The sequence below is a fragment of the Phalacrocorax aristotelis genome, chromosome 1 (assembly GCF_949628215.1).
Source record: "Phalacrocorax aristotelis chromosome 1, bGulAri2.1, whole genome shotgun sequence".
NCBI lineage: Eukaryota > Metazoa > Chordata > Aves > Suliformes > Phalacrocoracidae > Phalacrocorax > Phalacrocorax aristotelis.
In genome coordinates this window covers 15,854,164-15,875,180 of record NC_134276.1, presented here as the reverse complement: position 1 = coordinate 15,875,180, position 21,017 = coordinate 15,854,164, and the positions used below count along the sequence as shown (strand labels likewise).

Here is a 21,017-nt window from a genome sequence, read left to right as displayed (position 1 = left end):
GTTCCCTGGAGTTGTGCAAGAGCTGAAGGACTTATTTAATTAATATCTTAATCACCTAAATACATTAGTTTAATAAAAATATTCTTTTTCACCATAAACTTTGCCTCTATAAGCAAACAGAGGACCTTATACTTAGTAACATATGGATTACTAGGATTTCTAAACTTTACTGGAGTTAGGGTAGCTGCAGGTGTTGCTCCTACTGCCATCATAAATAAAATCTTTGGAGGATTATCTCAGAAGATTCACAGGAAAAAGGCACATGCTGGTCTTCAGGTACCTTAGTCACGAGAATCACACAGGAAGCAATGCAGAACAAAGGCATAAGAAAATGCCAAAAGTATAACACATGCACCTATTTTCACCGAATGCAAACTATGGGGCATAATTAGCTGAGAACAACAACAACAAAAATATTTATTCAGCATTACCACTCGCTTGCTGAGACTTTCAGAGCAGATGCATGTCAAAGGACAATTCTGTCATTAGAGAAGGGAACTAGTTTTCACGCAGTACCTGAGAACAGTTTCACAGCCTGCCCCTGCGCTCTCAGGTCAGTCACTTCCTCTCCGGCTCAGACGCATGGCTTGACATGGAAACATCATTGTGCTACAGTGAACATAAATTTAGTAATGTGTGTTAAATATTATTCTGTGGCTTTGATGATGATCCTACAATTATCCACATTAAAAGTATTTTTCTCTAACTTATTACACAACAATTTGTAGCAAGACATATTTTTCCTTCCTTTGATAAATAGTTTTCAAGTTGTTTTCACTCTTAAGAACATACTAATAAATTCCCTTTGAAAAATAAATTTCTAACATCAACTTTGTTAGAAGTACACAAGACAAATTTGAAGGAATTGAACATGGCTGTTACCTTTCACTTTTTCCTATTGCCTTGTAGTTGGTTTCGAAGTACATGGGGAAATTTCAGAATACGTCTACAGTGTTACCTCTGGTGACTTACCAGGGTAAAACACAACCAGAGTGTAAGATAATCAGGACCATTTAGGCAGACTGTGAACACAGTACGGTAGTTACTGCCTCCATGAACATCTTACAAGGATGTCCCCAGTGAGCTGCAAATGGAGGACATGGACAACCAGGTATTGTTCAGATCGATGTTGTTAACAAGGAGGATAAACCCTCACTGTTGAGGCTCTGGTGGGAGATTATTAAAACAGTATTGGGAAAATGGACTGACTTACATTAACAGTCTGAAGCATGCCTGGTGCATGTTGAGACCAGGCTCCTTTCAGTGGTACCCAATAACATGACAAGGGACAATGAGCACAAGTTGGAACACAGTTCCATCTAAACATGAGGAAAAACACCTTTCCTGTGAGGGTGCCAGAGCAGTAGAACAGGCTGCCCAGGGAGGTTGTGGAGTGTCCTTCCCTGGAGACATTCATAACCCACCTGGACGAGTTCCTGTGCCCCCTCCTCGGGGTGTCCCTGCTTAAGCAGGGGGGCTGGACAAGATGATCTCCAGAGGTCCCTTCCAACCCCTAACTTCTGTGATTCTGGTGCCCGAACCCCGCCTCCACGGGTGCTCACGGACCCACCACGGCGCCACTCGCGTGTCACCGCCCGGCGCACTTTTCTCCGCTTACTAGTCCCTCTTTACGGATACCGCAACACTTTGCCACCCAGCCTGCTGTAAAACCGGCGGGAGAGAGAAAGAAGGGGGGGACCCCGGCGGGAGGGCACACCCCGTGGAGTACCGGGCTGACGCCGCCGGCCCGGCCGGCGCTGAGCGGGCCGTACCGCGCAGGGGCGGGGTGCCGCGGCGCGCGGGACGATCAGCCTCCGCCTCAGGCCTCGGACGCGACGCGGCGCGGCCCGGCCCGGCCCTCTGCCCCGCCCCGCCCCGGGCGGGCAGTGCCCGGCGTGCTCCGGTGTGGCGGAGCCCAGAGCCCCGCGGGTTCCGCAGCGGACATGCGGCTCCTCGGCGGTGCTTCCTGCGCGCTGCAGGTGGCAGCGGTGCTGCTGCTGCTCGCCCCCGGCTCCCGTGAGTAGCGGCCGCCGGGGAAACGGGCGCAGCGGGCGGGCCCGGCGCAGCGGACGGCGGCGCTGCTTCCCTCCTCCGGCGGGGAGGCGGGAGCCGGTCCGGCCGGCGGCTGCTTCGGGAGGAGCCAGGCCTGGCCGTGCCGCTGGTGGCCGGGAGCGGGACCGGGGCTGCGGGCGGCCCCGCCGAGCGCCCCTTCGCTCGGGCTTCCCGGTGCGAGGAGTTTCGGGGGATCGTTGGGCTCTTCGTTCCACCTTCTCGAACGGGAGCTGAGATCGCCCCGTGCACATGGCCGGTCTCCTTAGGGCGGACCTGTAGCAGAAGCGGGGGGTGAGAGGCTTAGTGTTCAGGATGTTTTGAAGTAGAAGCAATCATTTTAAAATCTCAGAACAAAACGAGGAGCGGTGTGGCTGTCGGGCGGGGGTGCGGCTGCGCGCCCGCAGCGGGAGACGCGCGGGCCCCCGGCCCTGCTCCCGCCGCGGCTCGCCCGTGGCGCGTCCCGCCGCGCTGCCGCCCGCAGGTGTGAGCGGGCCGGAGGTGCTCCCGAACCCGCCGGCGCCCCGGGCCGCGGGGCAGGGGCCTCCCGCGGCAGGTGTCCCGGCCCGTGGGCCGTGGGGGAGCCGGGAAGCCACGGTGCCCCAGGCGGGTGGACTGGAAGGAAACGCTTTCCTTACCCTGCTGGCTGCCGCTCTCCGAGGCGTGCGGTGCACTGTGGCGAGCGGCTTTGCTGCTAGGACAGATAGTGTGTTTTGTCACGTTTCTGTCCAGGCGCTTGCAGCAATGCCTCGTTTTAAAGGCCGATTCTAGGAAATAAGCAGCCTCCTGTTTTCTTGTGCTTTAAGTCAGGTAGTAGAAGACCAGATTCAGGGGATAATCGTCAACATGCACTCAAATAAAATGAGATACAAAAGTCTGCGCTGCCAGAGTGGCCTTTTCTTACTGAAATGCCCATACAGTGCCCCACAATTTTCCATCGTAAAGAAGCTGAAAGGTACCAAAACTAACCTGCCACAAATCATGTTGAGGAGTATGTCAGTCCAGCAGTGTTAATATGCTGTTGTTTAATCTGATGAAGCTGTAGTGTAAATTGATACAAAAAAGCAAAATGAGGAATTATGAGCAGCTGTATAATTGCCCTTCCAAAAAGAGCAAGCTTTTTTAAGAAGTTTACCGGTAACACATTTACTGCTTTGCTAAGATCTTACAGCCTCCATTTTACAACGATAGACTAATTTCATTTGATGTAAGATTGGCCTAATCTGTCTTTTATTGTGCTGCTTCCTGAGTGCATATGCAGGTTTCACTCTGTGTATGGTCCATGCTGTCTCCTGGGACAGGGATGACCTCATCTAACTTTTGACAGTCAAATTTAGTCCTTCCTCTATATGTGAATTTGTTGTCTAGACCCCTTTTATAGTACATTGGGCCCTTTTAAGGCTGAGTCTCATGTATCTATTGAAGTACCTTTTTTTTCTGTCCACTTACGCAGAAACTTCCAGAATCTATTGCTGAGATTTCTGTTGATTTCAGCAAGAGTTTGTGATTCACTAATGAACACTATGTGTGAGACCCATGAAATACTATGATTTGCAAAAAGTGAAAGTGGCCGTAGATTTGTCCTCACTCCAGTTAAGATTTTTGGGCAGGTTGGCTATTTAAATATAATGCCGTTCTTTTACACTGTGTTGGTCAAGTCAGTGGACGAAACGTTAGCAAAATGCTATGGTTTAGGAAAAAATCCTTCCCACTATTATGTAAAATCCAGCTGCCTTCCTGATATCTGAGTGAGTGAGGAGAATCTACACACTGTGGCAGGAAGCTGCCCCCACCCCCTTTCTGCTCTGTTCAGAAAAGATAGCTAGAAACATCTTCCAAGAGCTTGGCTGTGTACAAAACTACTTGCAGTACAAAAAATGAGCAGCAGCAGCCTCCAGACCTGAGAACAGGCATGGCATTTTGATTTCAGTTTATCTCCTTACTTGTTTTAGATTCTTGCATGACAGGAAAAGGTGTTGTAGTTTTTCAGTTTCAAATTGGCCAAGGTTGAAAATTGGTTACTTGGGTCTGTGTTGTTTCCTTAAGCACCTATGATATGATGTTTACGCTTTCCTTTACAAGACTGAGGTAATTTCATAATGTTAAGGCATGAGGACCTGTCTGAAAGGTTGCTGAGATAATCCTGCCTGACCTCTGTCTCAGGATGACCTACCTTCTTGGTAGGACAATAACAGTACTTCAAAAATAGGTACCAAAAGATCTTGTTGAGTCCAAGTGAGAAGAAATATAAAGTTTCCAGATGGCAGGGATTTGAATTTATAGTTTTTCCAAATTGCCTGGGAGATGTTACAATAGATTTGGGATCAGGGGATTGTTTTTGTTTTAATCTCCCGAATTTGAGCTTCATCCATTTCAGCTGAGAAGAACGAGTATCCTAATGGTGGAGGCTATCTAGGGGGTGGTTATATTCCTGTTGCTGCTCTAACGTCTCTACCTTAACCATTCCAGCCCCTCAGCTGCTACTCATTTGGATTGCTTAGAGGTTACTGTGCAAGTTGGAGATCTTTCTGATGGACTGTCAGTGCCTCTGTACTATTTGGTTTTTAAACCAACAGAATGGCTTGGACATAAAACTCTCCTACTTACCTGCGATGCATCAAACTTGAAAAGAGAAGATGCCCAGGCAGAATTTTATATATGATTTTTGACATGTCCCCAAAATGAATGTGTAAAATTGTGCTTAGTAAAAACATGAGTTTATATACCACCATCTTTCTGCAGCGTGAGGTTTAGTTAGCGTAGGCATAAAGTCTGTGAGTCCTTAGAAATGTGTTTATCTTAAATGTGAATGTGGGAGTGGGCAAATTGACCTTTGTAATATGTAGGGAATTGAATAAGTAGTACCACTCATCTTCTACCAGGTATGGTTCTTCTATCAGGCTTCATCTACAGAGAATAGTAATTTGTTACGTGTGTGAGCTGGAGTCAACAGATTCCTAACATTAAAGGTTTGTGAGTGTTACCCACTCTGTTGATTTTTGCAGAATCTGGCAAAATCAAGTCCATTTGAAGTCTTGTCCTGTTTGTTTTCAATAAGTATTGGCACTATCCCTACCACTTACTCTGCATCTATGTGTTTAGCATGAGCACAGATCTTCAGCTCCTGTGTCTCAATGCCTCTTCTGGAAGCCAAATTCCAGCTATAAAGCTGGAAGAACTGGCCTGATATTGCCCTTTTGAAAGTTTGCTTACTCAAATTGTCTTCAACTTGTGACTTCTTACACACTAGAGCAACAAAACCACAAGAGGCCCTGGAAGCACTCAGCGTACCAAACTGTGCCATGGCGTTTCACAGGAAGCACGCTTGACTTCAGATACGCCTCAGCCAGCCACAAGCAGTTATCTTTTTAGCGACATCTGTGCCTGACCTTAAACAGAGGAAAACAGAGATGTCTGACAAAAGTGTTGTTGATCCCCTTTCCCTGTCCTTTTCCAGTATGTGGTGCTTCGGTGCATTGCTTTAAGTTGGGTATTTCCTTGGTTCGGTTCTGTTTCATCATGAAAAATGAATGCAGAGATCTGTTTGTTTGGGGTTTTCTTCCCACTTCCCCTCTCTCCTCTGGATCGCGGTGGGACGAAGGATCAGCACACAGTTTCCCTACTCAAGATTTGTAGGCCCAATATTGCAACTAATCCTGTGGCCCAAAGCACTTGACCTCTGCTGATGCGCAGGACCTTCCACGCTGCAGCTGGCTGCTGCCTTTCTCCCTGCTTCCTTCCTGTGCTCACACCTGCATGTGTACAACTGAGTCAGTGCAGATTTCTAATGGATTTCTGCTTGAAGAAGGCCAAAAACCCTCGCTGTCTTGCTTTGGGCCAGTTGCACTGTGCAGTCTGTGGTCTTGAATGAGTCTCCAGTTGTTGCCAGAGCCATTGCTGCATAAAAGCATGTGCTGCTTTTCCCTTTGCCTTAACCCAGCAGTCCTTCCTGCCCCCCTGTTTGAAGCCTGCTGCTGTCCCTGCAGTGTTACACGTGGCTTTAAATCCAAAACCAGTCTGAAGATAGAGAACAGTTTGGGAATGTTGTCATTTTAAGGTTTTCTTTTTCTTACCTGTCCCATTCACTGCCTTGTGTTCTGATGTGGCATATGCTTATGCAGTACCCCAAATTAAGATGTATTTGTATTCTGGAGCAACTGCTTGTGATCCAAATTAAGAAACCTATCAATGTTTGGGGGCTTTTGAGGAGGGGAAAAAAAAAAGTTGCATATTTTAAGCTGGATAAGCTCCTTGAGGTCTTTCAAGGTGTGCAGTCCAAGCTGAACTGAACTAAGACTAATACAGTCCTGTCTTCCCTTTCACCTCTGGTTCCTGCCCCTCTCTTTTATGTAATCCTACAGGGAGTCCATTCTGTCAATTGAGGCAGCAGAAAACATTACATATCATTGGAGAGGGAATTCATGTCAGTTTTTCTGTTGGATTACCTTCTTCAATCAGATTATTGTTAAATGCAGGGGGACTAGCTCTGATATAGACAGTTTTCTGCAGGATTGGGTCCTTCCTGGGGAAGCTCAGTTTAGCAGTGTCCTATCCTCCTTTTTTTTTGTTTTTGTTTTTGTTTTCCCTAAGATCCCTAATTAAACAGTCTAACAGATCTTGCAGTGCTGCCCTCAGTCTTGATATTGCAGGGGTAAGACACAATGAGTGATTTGCCATTTGTATTTGCAAGCTTTACCATTCTGAGATTTTCCCTAAGGTTTGGTAACTACTAAGAAAATACCCTATTTCTGTGATACTTAATTCAGGTTATTTGCTTGCCTTTAGCAGAATGTTGTTATAAGCGCTTGGCAAACTCTGCTTGGCAAAAGCAGAATCCACAGCTGATCCTCTTGCACACATGTGAATGCCAGACTTTTCATTCTGTGTAGTTTATCTTTAAATTTTACCACTCATTTGTAGACCAGGACTGAGGACAGTGTAATAGGGCCTCAATTAGTCTTTAGGGTATGATGATATTTCACCAGAGGTGTGGTCCTTCTCCATCCTGCTCCCCACCTGCCAAATTCTCAGTGGATGCATTAATACGCTGTTAATCCCAGACTAAATAATGCAACTTCATAGTGGAGCTTATTGTCTTACCACGCTGTCCATGCAGGGGCAGAGCAAGCGCCCATCTGCCTGCAAAGGCCTTGCAGACTTTATAGGAAAAGATTTACATGAGAAGTTCTTTTCCTTCTGCTGTTGGAGATGCAGGTCATACGTTATTACCAAAGAAAGGTGTCTGATTTTCTACCTCTGACTCCTTTCAGTCCCTTTTCATCTCAAGGAAGAAGAGGACTTGGGATGGTGATGATACGGAAGGTGTAACTGAGGATGGGAAGGAGTTCCAGTTCAATTGATGGCTGGGTAGTGCAAATGTTGTCATATTTAATGTGCTAAGAGCAGGCTGTTGTGGTACAGTGCTTTTATGTCATCATTATATCTAACTCCAGTCCCTGGTAGTTTAGTCATTTATACGCCCAAAGAAAGTGACAGGTGCTGTACTTTTTTTTGGTCCTGCTTCTTATAATAAAGCACCTAAAACTATCTTATTATTCTTGGTTTTTATGTAGGAAATAAAGAGACAAACAACTCCACCAGTATGACACCCCTTACTACGATTCCAGACCATAAGTTGCAAGGTAATACTCTTGGCATTTCTGTTGCTGTTCCTCGGTAGCATTCAGAAAAGCAATATGTATTATTGTATGCCTTAAACTGTCCTGTAATAGTTTGCCCTTTATTTTATTGAATTGTGAACAGCTGTAGGGCAGGAGGGAGGTACTCTGATTGTCGCATCTATTCCGGGACAACTAAAGATATTTAAGAGGAACACTAGAACACAACTCAATCCTCATATCCTTACATACCCAGAGCAACAAAGAGGAGATAAATAAATGGGAAAATACCTGCCAATGTCAATTTACAGTTAAAAAGAGAACCACCGCCTCAAGAAGTCTGCTTGCTAGTCTAGAATTCAGTGCTTTTGAGAAAAGGGCAAAGTACTTTTTCATTTGATTTTTAACATCAGAATGGATTCTAGGTCCACTGTGCTTGAGTTCATTGCTAAAGTACGTGTTTATTTCCTGGTATAATCTCATTTTGACTGCGTTACGCTACATACCTTTAAGCATGTGCCAGGCAAAAGACACATTCCTTGAGTCATTTTTGCCGTGTACGACTTTGCTCATCTCATTTGCTCTTGGCCAATGAGTGGGATGTATAGCCAATACTCTGCTCATTGACTCACTCTATCTTGTCTTAATGGCATCGCTGACTCACACCCAAATTCCAGGCACTGTATGTGGCTTCTTTTCACCTGTTTGAGCATGCAGACCACATCCAGATGTGTTCCTAGGGTTGCAGAAGTAAACATTCAGAACTCGGGGGAAACCCAAAGCTGTGTTCTGGTTACAGTATTGGGCCAGTGTGGGAAAGGTTTAGCTCCAGGCATATGCATGGCTTACACTGGTATAAAAGTCAACATATCCAAGAAAGAATGTGTTTGTAATTGTACAATCATAGACTGTTTCTCAAAGGCAGTTAAATCGGCAGCTTAATATCCCAGGTATGTCAGCATAGGGGTTGTGTGTACAGTACAAAATGGTGGGGCTAGTTGGCTATGATTATATCAAAGGAAAAAGCAAAGTAATTCCCTCTAATTTTTTCCCCCCATTTTGGTAGGTGGTATGAAGGTGTAAATTTGTTGCATTTGTTCTTAAACCTGAGCTTGTTCATAACATGTATGCAATTGCAAATAGGGTCGGCAAAACCATTTTAGACTAGACTTTTCCAGTGGTAAGAGCAGCACGTCTGTCCAAAGGAAGTAGGCCTGCTTCTTCATTCTGGTAGCTGTGTCACTGTTCTCATTATCTCTGAGGTTATACGCTTTGTTTTCCAGCCATGCTGAAAAGAGAGAGAGCTGCTCCAGGGCACATAGCACTAGCAATGTGGGAGAATGCTGTGAAAGATCAGTTGCTTTAGAGGAAAGAATATTCACAGAATGGGCATAGACAACAATGCAGAACAAAAGGAGAGAAGTATGGGCAGTGACACTTCTAGGAACAGGAGTTACCAAACAGCCCAGTAGATCTTTGCCAGGAGGAAGAGGCCATTAACCTGTAAGAAACATTGAAGAGGGATGCAGCAATGAGGAGAGAAGTGAGAGTGGGAGGGTGCCTGAGAACCTACAAGTAACATGAGTACAAAGTGGGGGGGAAGAGAACTGAAAAAGTAGAAGGGAGAGAACAGAGGGAAGGACAAAACGATTAAGACTGAACCATGGTTTATATTTTAACTCATACACAAGTCTCTTGTGTAGAGAGAGCATAAGGCCACAGAAAGATGTTTCACAGGGTATCAGTCTGTCCCTACTTGACACAACTACAGTACATTCCTAGCATGAGCCCAGTTTGTAACAGAGATGCAGCAAAATGAAAGTAATGATTGAGGGACAGGAAATGGAACTGAAATAGAAGAATAAAAACTAGAAGAACAAAAAAAACACAGTGCTTAAGTAGGTCAAGAAAATCAGTGACAGTATGGCTGATAACAGCAACTGGAATAGAGCATGACATAGAAGTGGAAGAGAGCAAAAAGAGGAGATGTAAAGAATTCAGATGCAGACCATTTGGGCACTGCTGTGCATATCGTGTAACTATGTTCTTGCTGCACTACAATCTGGAAGCATTTTCATTCAAAAAGCATTTCCCATAAAACCATCTGCTTTGGGATGGAATACTCCCTGCTCTATTCGCGCCTTTAGCCTGCAAGCAAATACCCTGAGGAGAGTATTGTGTTGTGGGTACTTTAATTATTGTATGTTAAAATTAAAATTAATAATATTTCTTCTGTTGTTTTCTTTTTTCCTTGAAGGCAATAGCAGTTCATCCAATCTCACTGTTATATCATCCGCACAATCTACAGCAACATCTACAGTTGGTATGTATGTGTTCATCTGTCCATTACTATGAACCTAGAAGCTAGGTCCAAACCTACTCCAGATCATACCAAATTCTAAAGAAATATCCATCAAAAGTGGGTATCTGAGAGAGGCATTATCATTTTAGGGCTGGGAGGCAACACGTAAAACAACTCTGAAATGAAGCTATACTGTTTTTCAAGCTTAGGTAGCATGCTTCATCAGTAGAAGCAATGACATTTGCAGTGCCATTGAAAAACAGGAATCAAAATATAAATTCAAGGAAGAATTGAAAGAAGTTGGTCTTTTCAACATTCATTCTTTGTCTCTAAGCAAACTTCTTGCATTTTCATGACGTAAAGATGAACAGGTTTTTGGGCAAACAGTGTGTATCTGTTTAGTATTATTTTAAAGTAAATAGATTTAGGGTATAATGAAGTTCTTGGAGCTTGAGTTTCAAGAATAAGTCTTCATTTCCTTTTAGATAAGACGCATAGTGCGTTATACCATAGAAAATAGTCCTTTTAGAGCTCATAGTACAAAAACGGTGGAGACATGAGTGGCAGGTCTGGGACAACCTGTGACGGGTGCTTTAGCATTGTTCTACCACTACCATCTTTCCTTCACAACACGGCAAAAGAATTGTAGGTGAGAATGATTTCCCAAGGCAGCAGTGTTGCAGCTGTGATGTTCAAACATAAGTAACGTGTTTACAAAACACATCATTGTAGAAAGAAGAAATACCTGTATTAGGTCAACTAGTAGAGTTTGAAAGCAGATATTTAACCTAACACAAGCAACCAGTTCATCCGCTTGTATTTGCAGTGCTCCAACTGTTGGTTATATCAATATGAGATTATTAAAAAAGGACGTTTAAAAAGTGATCTTCTGGAAGAACATGCACAGGTATATTTCACCACATCAGTAAAGACTGCATAAGAATTAATGCAGATAAGAATTAATGTTCAGTCATTCCGTTTCCAGACCCGCTCTCACTTTGTTTCTCTGTAGTCTCCAGATGACCTCGGAGCTACCACGCTCAGAAGTTGCTGCTTGTTCAAGCAGGGAAAAAAAAGAAAAATCTCTGCAAAACCTTCCTTTTGATAGCAAGGACATGGTGCAATGTTTCATTCCACTGCCTGCAGTGTACCAGTTTAAGCATGCCTAACTTGGAAAGTGGAGAGATTTTTGTAATCCCCTTGTTGCCTTAGGGCCTTTCCCATGTGTAAGGCCGTTGTTAACCACAGGTTTTTCACCCACCCTGTGCTCCAACCCTTCCTTCCTCTGCTCCAACCCTGACTATAGGTTTCTTGCAGGAGACATCTGAGCTTTACTATGTCTGGACAATAATAGTAAAAAGAGGCCTGAGCTCTTTACTGTTAGGCACAGTACAAACCTAACAGACAGCTATGCCTTGCTTCGCACGGTTCATGATAATCACATCCTTCGCTTTTTTTTTGTTAGAAATTTCACAATTTTTAAGACAATGAGCATCCATTTTGATTATCTGTCTTGACCTCTTCAGAATAAAGGCTACTGGATACATATACTTAATTTTGCTTAAAGTTTCTGCTTTTTTTTTTTTTGAAGCTTTTCATGGCAGAAGCAGAAGTCTGTTTCATTCAATCTTTTTCCATGCAAAGGAGAGTATTTACTTATTTTAGGAAGAGCATTCAATAATAATTATTTTGTATGTTAGAATGGTGCTTATGCAATTTGAGTTGTGTTCATTCTTGTTGAGTTAGAACACTAAGAAAGTAGTGCACGCTAAAAATTATCTTTATGGTATATATATACTTTGATGCATATAGCATAACTAATGTTTAAACACAGGTAGCATACAAAGTAAAATACTCCTCTTACAAATAAAGCATCATAAACCTCAAATATATTACTGGCGTGCATCCTTTTTAAATAATAAAAATTAACTCAGGCAGTCTGGGTTTGTTTAGTGTGATGTTTGATGAAGCCCAGCTGGTCTTTTGGGGGCAAAGTAATTAGGGAAATAAAAGTAATTAGGGAAAGACAGATGTTGCTAGCAAATGTTCTTTCATCTTAACTCTGTTGGTAAAATAGTATGGGTAAGATTTTTCAAAGACACAGAAGAACCCAATTCGTGTCAGCTTCCCAAATTCTCCAGCTGCCTCAGATAGCCTCCCACTGATGTTTTGAGATGACTGATGCTAAATACGTTATGAAAGATAAGTCTGTAGGAGATCAACCAGACTTTACTCGTAATGTTACGTCACCAAATGCTGTAATCTTGATAAAGACAAAAGGATCGCTAGTAGGAAAGAGAGGGGAAAAAAGCAATGTGCAAATTTGCTGAAATTTTTTGTGATAGCTGCCTGGATATTTTTGTGCTGACTCAGGTTTTCTGTAGGGTAATTTAATGCCCATGGAATAAGTACCATCTTTGTGTAACATCATTTAATAATGTTATGCATGGAACAATTAGTCATTATATTGCTCAGAAACACAAACCAGTTTGAAATTATGGCTCAAAAAACCCAACAAAAACTGACTGGTTGACACTTGCATTCAGATTTGTCTGTCTTTTGGTATCTTTTATATTACGAATGCAGTTACCAGGTGTGGTTTCATGTCATACAACTCTAGATGGTTTCCATATAGACATTTCCTTATTTCCTACGGTGAGGAACCATTTGATAATTGTGCCTTTGGGGAGTTTACTTGTCTATATTAAAATGTGCCCTGAATTTTATCTGATGTATTTTATACATGCTTCATAGAGGAACTGAATTCCCTAATTGTAACAAGGTAAGCACATGAATATAGTACTCCCACTGGTTCATCTCAATGAATGCTCATTTCAAAGTGTTTCCTGGGGTTATGGCACAATACAGTTATAACATCAAAGCACAGAAAAATAAATTAAAATTTACTATGGGGACTGTATTAGGCTGTTTCAGTAGTTTTAATGTTAAATGTGTCAGAAAAGTGTTGTGTAGGTCAGTTGCTTTCTGAATGCCTACACTGCCATATTGTTCAGGTTTTTTACGTTTTTGACATTCACATCTGTACTGGAAGCAGTGATACTTAAGTCTTAGCAAAGACACCATTCTGTGTGTAGCTACTTACGTTTTAAACCACACTTACAGGAAAATTATTCTACAGAAGCATTTTAGATGCTGTAAAAATTAAAAAGGCAGAAAATGAATATTAAGTTTACTTTGGAACTGAGATGATGCTACCTATGCTTCAGTTGTTCTAGTTTTAGACAATTTCAAGAAAACATGGGTATAATTAGACATTTGAATGTCCATAGCTTTTGTGGTGTTTAAAATGAACCCAGCTTGTGTGAGGTTATAGAAATAATGCAGAAGTAGACAGCTGCAAAGGGAGCTTTTTTCTCCGTAAAATTCCTTAATACGTAAAAGCTATTTGCCTCATATTGTATGCTTAGAGAAATGTTAGTTGTGTAACAGGCTCCTGTTTCTTGTTAGTTCCTTCTTAGAAAAATAAGTGATTGTTCTTAAGACCATTCTAGCTGGCTGCTTTCTACTAATGTTCTAATGATTTTGCTATAAATGTAAATTTCTATAATTACTGAGTTTTGCTTCATGGTATTTTTATTCTGAACAGTTCATTACTGCTTTCTGGGGAGGAAAAGGGAAGTGTTAGGTAAAAGCAGAGTAACAGTTAAAGACGCTAGGTGTCAATTAAACTTGTGAAACAGCATTCCAATCTTTGTTTTAACCTTGGCAAGACAGCTCACTACTAAATAAATGATACAAGCCAGCAGATTTACTTTAGTCAAACTGTTATCATATGCGGAAAACCTTTTGAACCTTAAGTTTAACATACATACAGAATTATTTCTGTTAAGATACATGCAGCCTTGGTAAAGCCAGTGTTTCATTAAAAAAAAAAAAGATTAAATTATTACTAAACGGGGGGGGGCATTTTCATGCAAAATCTGTTCTTATCAGAAGAGCTTAGTTATCTGAAAAGCTGAGCGCTTCAAATGGAAAGTTACTCTTGATCCAGAATTGTATCCCACTTTAAAATACTAAGTTAGGTGTGATTCTATGGAATTGGATAGTGTTATCCAAAAAAAATGACCCTGCTAAAAATTATCAGGTATTATTCAGGTTTTCTTTGCAGCTTTTCCTTTAAACCATTCCTGACTTTGAGCCCCAGAAATCGGGCCTTTCCAAAGGAGATGCACTGTATGCAAATGGAAATCCATGCCGTGGCATTTTCATTGTGACTCCGTCATTCTATTTGGGCATGACAAATACTGTCTTATTCGTGAGTATACAGTTTATTTTTTAATGTATTTTTCTCTGTGATATCCCAAATAAAAATTTCCCAGGTATGTCCACCAGTACTACTCATCTGACCAGTACCAGTCAGCCCACCAACACCACTATGTCTGTCACCTTGATGACACAGACCACCAAAACCAGCCAGACAACAAGATCCACCACAGCTTCATCAGTCACATCATCACAATTCAATACTACAGCGGTGACCACTTCCAAGGCTTCTTTCACTTCTGTAACAGGTGAGTTCACGTTTCAAGAAGCTCGTAAAGGCTTGTATACATTTTGACATATGTTGTGCAATTGTAGAATTATTAGTCTTACAGTAGTATAACAAAGGAGGTATTTGCATGTTGAAAAAAGAGTAAGGTGAGCTTTTATTATTAAGTTGGCTACATTAACGTTGCTCTGAGCACTCCACTTACATAAATAAGGCTTCACTTAATCTGAGAGACCTGACATATTTAGGAGAAAAAAAAAAAAGGCAAGTGGTCTGAACCAGCAGCCACCAGCAAGGAGATTAGCAATGTTAGGAGAAAGCCTGGCTTTTGAATACAACTTCTGTATTTGTTCAGCTCTCCCTTGTACAGCTTACTTAAACTTGTCTCTAATACTTCCTTTTTCACAGCTGACCTGTGGCTCAAAATATATCTACTGCCTTGGTAGAAAGACCGAGTTCTGTTAGCTACATTTGTTTGTGGCAATGTAATGAATTTTACCCATAATGGAGGATAGAGTATGACTATGAATGAGTCACACTTCATGTAAAAGTTGTCAAATACAGTTTGACGGTACCCTTTAATACAAAAACAGTAAGTGTAGAATTCAGTATTTCCTAGCGGTTAGGTGCTTGTTCACACCACTTCATGCTTACACCTCTAAACAGATCGGGGTTGCTCATATGTCAGTGAAGCGTTATTGGGTAGGTAGAGCTGTCAGCAGAAGTTTTAGTTGGCTATAATGTTCCCTGTGGCAAGTACAGATGGGCACAGACTTGGTCTTTTGGTGGGAGTTCGTAGCAGATAAAACCAGTTTTCACACGGAAACCGCTACGGCTTATCTGAGGTCATGTTATCTGTGTCAGTATTTGTGTTGGGCTGCAGAGCTGATCCCACTTGGAGAGTGAGGGTACAGTTGCATGAGACAAGGTAAAGCAATCCAACAGCTCATCGCTACCAAAAGCATTTTACTCCCACCATGTAACTGTACTGACTGACTTGGTGGTGGTTGGACCCCTCTGCAGGCTGACTCAGTATGCTCATATGACTAAGAGCAACTTTTCTGTTTGGGTTAATTTCAGGCCAGCTTACTGAGTTAAATTGGCTCATGGCGGGTATGAAAAACACTAGAACTGGCCTAAGAAGGGCCGGAGCCACGTGTGTGGAAGGAGGAAAGCACAGCAGGGGAAAAGGCTGGGGTGAGAGGGAGGTGGAGAGGAGAAGGGGAAATCAGTCTTCCAGAAACAGCAAGGAGTTGGATTAGCTCCTCCTGCATTACCATGATCTGACATTAACCTAAGCTTGCTCTAGGTTTCAGTGTGCTTGGCTGGTATCTTGCCAGTTGTTCTATGTTAAATTTGTGTAGCTGGGTCTTTAGATGATGTGTCAGTGGGGTGGCAGGATGTAGAGGAATCCTTCAAAACGCAATTTTGCAAGTTCTGTAAAAAATGCCTTTTGTTTTCTTCTTTTCAGCCATATCAAAATCTGAGGCTGTCATAGCCAAAACCTCCAGATTTGATGTGGGCAGTTTTGTAGGTGGCATTGTGCTGACACTTGGAGTCCTAGTTATTCTCTATATCGGATGCAAAACCTATCACTCTAGAAGAGGCATTCAGTACAGAACCATGTAAGTTCCCAAGGGATTGTCCCTTGTCAATTTATTACTTTCTTGAGGGGAACAAGGACAAACAGAACAAGGAGAATAAACTGTAATACATAAATTTGTTTAATGTACATTATATTAATATCATTAAGAGATTTAACTCTGCTTTTTTGTCTTTCAACACTTCAGCTATTCCTCATTATTATTATTATTATGCCTGTCTTGTGAGTGGGTTTTTTCTTTGATCTATTATATAAAATCATGTCTTTTTAAAGGATCCTTGTCCTCTCGCTATTCCATGAATAACTGATGTTTCCTTGAAGACATTTCCTTGAAATGTTTGCTGCAGTTTGTAAGACTTCTGGTTCTTCTGACAGTTTCTCCTAGACTCTGTCTGTCTGTTCACTCTTTGGAGGTTTCCTCCCCCTTGCCATTAATTTTTTTGTAGTAGCTCTATTTTCTATTACCTATATGACATCTTGCTGGAAATCTGTTACCATTTCTCTTTTGTATCACCTGTTATGTACCTTCAAGTCTAGTTTGAGCAGCCAGTTTTAAAGCCAGACATCTAATATTCCACATTCTTAAGCCACCACCATTGAATTGATTCATTTGTTTGTTTATTGTCACGGAAAACATTCAAAGGCAGTATGGCCATTATTCCCATTTTAAAAAGCACAGTATTTGATTGTTGTCAATATATAAACTAACTTTTGTCCCACTTTGCAATATTGGCCAACTGGTTGATTTCTAATATTTAGTTTTCTGTGTTACCTCGTTCTCAACTCCAGAAACCTGTCCATAAAATTGTATGCACTGAACCTGCTTTACATACTTTTCACAAGTCTATGAAATGAGAAATAGAATTGATTTAACCTAATGCAGGCATCTGTATCTGAACGAGTCATTTCTTATCATTCGTATTACCCTAAAGTAGGTAAATCTGTCAGATGAATCAGCCTATCCGTGTGTGTTTATATTCACCTACTGTGAGGGCAGCTAAGAGTCTTAGATAAAGAAGTCTGTGCTGTAGATATTGAAAGGTATAGGCTGGATCCCACCTAAAGTCACTTGTTTATTCGGTGACTTTCAACCTCCTTTGAGCTGCAGGCTGCTGATATTCTCCCTGTGGAATGTAGGTGCTGTACAGCAAATACAAGCCTGTTGAGAGTAGGCTTGCTTTTCTTAGCTACCTTTTCAAGAGCCTTCAAAAGTTGTTTGTGGGCTTGAGACAGTCTGTAGACTACCAGTTGGAAAACATTGATTTAAACAGATTCTCTGCCACCAAATTCTTTCAGGCAACTGGTCTCTCTCCTCTGTGATATGAGATTGGGGTATAGGAGGTAGTAGGTCTAGTCTTGTCCTGGGTAGGGTTTTTCTTTGTGGAGGTACTCTATTCCTCTCCTTTGCAACATTCATTTCTGAGAGCACAGTATCGGTCAGACATCTATGATTTTGACTTCATCTTGTATCTCACCCCTTTTGTAGTGAATAGTTCAATCAAAACTGTACCATCTCATTTGACATTTTTACCCAGCATTGCTCAGTTTTCTTCCAGGCATGCCTCCTTGTCCCACATTTAAGAATTCCCAGTTCTTAAACCAAGTTGCTTTTCTTTTTCCAATTCAGTATCATCCATCTCAGTTGAGAAGCTTGTTTTAAGTGAGGTGATGTCATTAGACTTGTTGAGATACTAGTGTTTAGGCCTTGCTTTTTCTCTCCATCTTGACTCCTTGTTGGTCATGGATTTCAGCCAGTCCCTGCTGCACATGTTCAGCCACAGTAGCGTTTGAATGGATATTGAGAATTCAGATCAACAGTATCTTTAAAACAAAGGAAACCTGTTGCTGAGCTTGTAAACTGGCTTTGATTGGCTCTTACTACTGGATATGGGTATAGATAGATAGATAGGATAAAAATGCCTGAGCAACAGCTGATCTAAAAATATTTACTTGATTGAAATGTGAAAACCAAAATGTTAATAAGGCTAGTGAAGCAATTGTTCTGCTAATTTCAGGCTTGGCTCCGAGAGGACTGGAACTCCCAGAAAAATGTGCCCTTAGCCCTTCCCAGCAAGGTGGCCTCTGTTCATGAAATAACCTTCTTAGCAGCAGCTGGGTGGCTGTTTCTCATGTTGATTGTTGTGTGTACTGCAGAACATTAATTACTGTGCTTCTATTACAGTGATGAACATGATGCCATCATTTAAAGAGACTTCAGGAAGACAGTGTTGGAAACCCATCCTGTCACAGCTGTTGTAACTTACTTCTGAAAGAATTCCCTTCCATAAAGATGATCAGTCTCTAAACTTGTCTTAGGTGTGATCCTGCAAAATGTTGAGAAGCTCTTTAAACATCCTGATTTTTTTGCATTTGCTTTCATAAGAAGAACTCAGCACTTTGTAGATACAGTAATTTTTTTCCAGTATTTTTGTAACCAAATTTAAAGAAACACACATGTTGAGTCATTTTAAGGCAATGGATCACATCATTGCTATTCTAAGTTCAGTTATTTCTCACATATTGCGTAAATCCAGTGTGTTCCATAATGGATATAGTAGGTTAAATAGGATACCTTTGAGACTAAGCATAGGTTTTTGCTAAGTAAAATGGGGGTTTTTTCCTCATATTTCATATTGAATTGTATTTATTTTGAAGTTTGATATGAACTTTAGTAATTTTGGGTTTTGAACAATTCAGTTAGTTCATTTTTATTAGGCTATAAAGTAACATGGTTTGCTAACTATATAAGGTGATAAAGAATACTTCAAACTTCAGTCATTAGCTCACCAGTGACCAGCAGAGACTTTCCTTAACAAGCTATACAGTGCGATCAGCTGCAGGGAGCATGGACAGACTGGAGATACCCATCCACAACCCTTTTCTCTAAAAGGGTCCTTATAAGAAAACAGACTATGCAATCCATAGCTTCTTTTTTCTAGCATGTCCTAATGAAGCATGTGCAATTGAAGGTAAAATAAAAATAGAAAAAAGTAATTGCACCATCATAAATATGATAAAATATGAAAATTGCTTCCAAAAAATGGTTAAGTTGAATGTGGCAATCGCTTCACTCTTGGTTTTTATTATGAAGCTACATGCAGTATTTTAGCAGCATTTGATAAGCATTAAAAGTTAAACAGAGAAGTGGAAAATCTGTATGATAGCATTTTAGAAGAATATAATCTCCATTTTTACAACTACTTTCAGAACTTGGTACTGCTGCACAGGTGGACAGAGGTCTGGTCAAAAGCCCACTGAAGGCAACGGGGCATCTCTCGGAAGGCCTTTCGAGTAAGGCCCAAATACGCTGGGGGTCCCGTGCAAGATGGCTGATGCTGCTTCCCGTATCACTGCTTCATTTACACTGATGTAAACCTGCTGACTTCAGTAGGTGGGCTCCTGATTTACACTGGTGTAAGGAAAACTAGAGCAAGGATCAAGCAACACAGGCTTGCGTCTCCTTATGTCACTGAATAATCATTCAGTCCAGCTCAGGCTCCGCTTGAAGACCTCTCCCTGGAGAAGAGGGTTGGTGTGGTGGGAGTTGGCCATCTTGGCACTAGTCTGTCATGCAGGGCACAGACAGGAGGTGGTGACAGCTGAGGAAGGTTACAACGGGAACCACCTGTAGGTCTGTGGGGGATGGGGTACAACACATCAGGGAAAATAAGACTACAGCTCTGGCACAGGCTAATTTTTTTGTTAAACAATAGTTCATTCTCACATGCAATGTTAAAATGCCCATATGGGTGACCTTTTCTTCTTTCACATAGAGCAGTAAAACCATTGTGTCCAAGGCACAGCAGATTCCAGCAAACCATGGCTAATGAGTAGCCTGAACAGCACCAGCTGCGCACCTGAAATGGGGTGGCAGGGCTGGTTTTTTTTTTTTACTGAGATTGAAGTACAGGGGGAAGAGTGATTTGAAGTAACTGGTGTGATTTTTTTTTCTTAATTGCGTTGTCTGGGGAAGACTTCTGGTTTTGACTTGAAGAGTTTGGAAACAATTCTTGCATAGAACTGCAATTCCTTTTTAGAAATTAAAGCAATTAAATGCAACTCAATTACTTGGATTGTCTCACCTCTGTTGTACAGATGAATAAATAAAATTAAATCTTTGGAGTTTCTATATCAATTTCAGTTGGATTTTTCTTTTATTAGACAGTTTCATAGTTCCCTCAATGCTTTCCACAGTCATAACCATTGAATAAGAAGTGTTCACTATATATACTTTTAAAAGCTAGAATACCAGACCTAGTGCGTTTTTGCCCAGCTCAATAATTTGTAATGTATTTTGTAATCTCATTACTACCGTAAACCATAATTATGTGCTTAAGATTTCAGAGGTGTCAGTGCAAGTATAAAACCTGACCTCCTTTCAGGTGTTTATATACTAGACAAAGTAAGGTGCAATTGATAAATCTTACCTTTAACTTTACATTTGATTTCCAAGAGTAAGTGAAAACTCAGCTTTTATGTTACGCATGTGTAAAATGGGATGACCAGGACGGCTTTTCAGTGTGTCATGTTACCACCAAGTACGTACTTAGGTCCCAGTCACGGAGGTTGCGCTACAGCATTGGAACAAGCAGTGGACCTGAATTTAGCGATGCTCTACACATGCAGAGGGGCTGACTGTATTAAGTAGCTGAAATAGTAATTTAGCATTCAAAAATCCTGAGTATGTTAACTAAAGATTGGCACGTAGTTTCTGTAAGGAAAAAGTGTTTGAAAGGGTTTGCCACAGGAGTCTACCAAGTTTTAGACCAATATGAGGTATAAAGCTGAAGTAGGAGAAAAAAAGTAGAAAAAGGTCTTTTGTCTGCTAGGCTGGAGTCTAGCACTCTGCCAGGCAACGGGGGAATAGGATGGAGAATATAGAACAGAACAGTTGGAAGGGTCATACAAGGATCATCTAGCCCAACTGCCTGACCG

General features: G+C 41.6%; 1 protein-coding gene across 1 annotated transcript; it reads left to right on the top strand.

Annotated features, from left to right (window-relative positions):
- Positions 1-1,647: 1,647 nt before the first annotated feature.
- TMEM123 (transmembrane protein 123) lies at positions 1,648-20,211 on the top strand. Its single transcript, XM_075081947.1, has 6 exons — positions 1,648-2,016; positions 7,623-7,691; positions 9,925-9,990; positions 14,310-14,501; positions 15,951-16,104; positions 18,265-20,211. The coding sequence occupies exons 1-6, from the start codon at positions 1,944-1,946 to the stop codon at positions 18,287-18,289; spliced, it is 579 nt and encodes a 192-aa protein (XP_074938048.1). The 5' UTR covers positions 1,648-1,943; the 3' UTR covers positions 18,290-20,211.
- Positions 20,212-21,017: the final 806 nt, after the last annotated feature.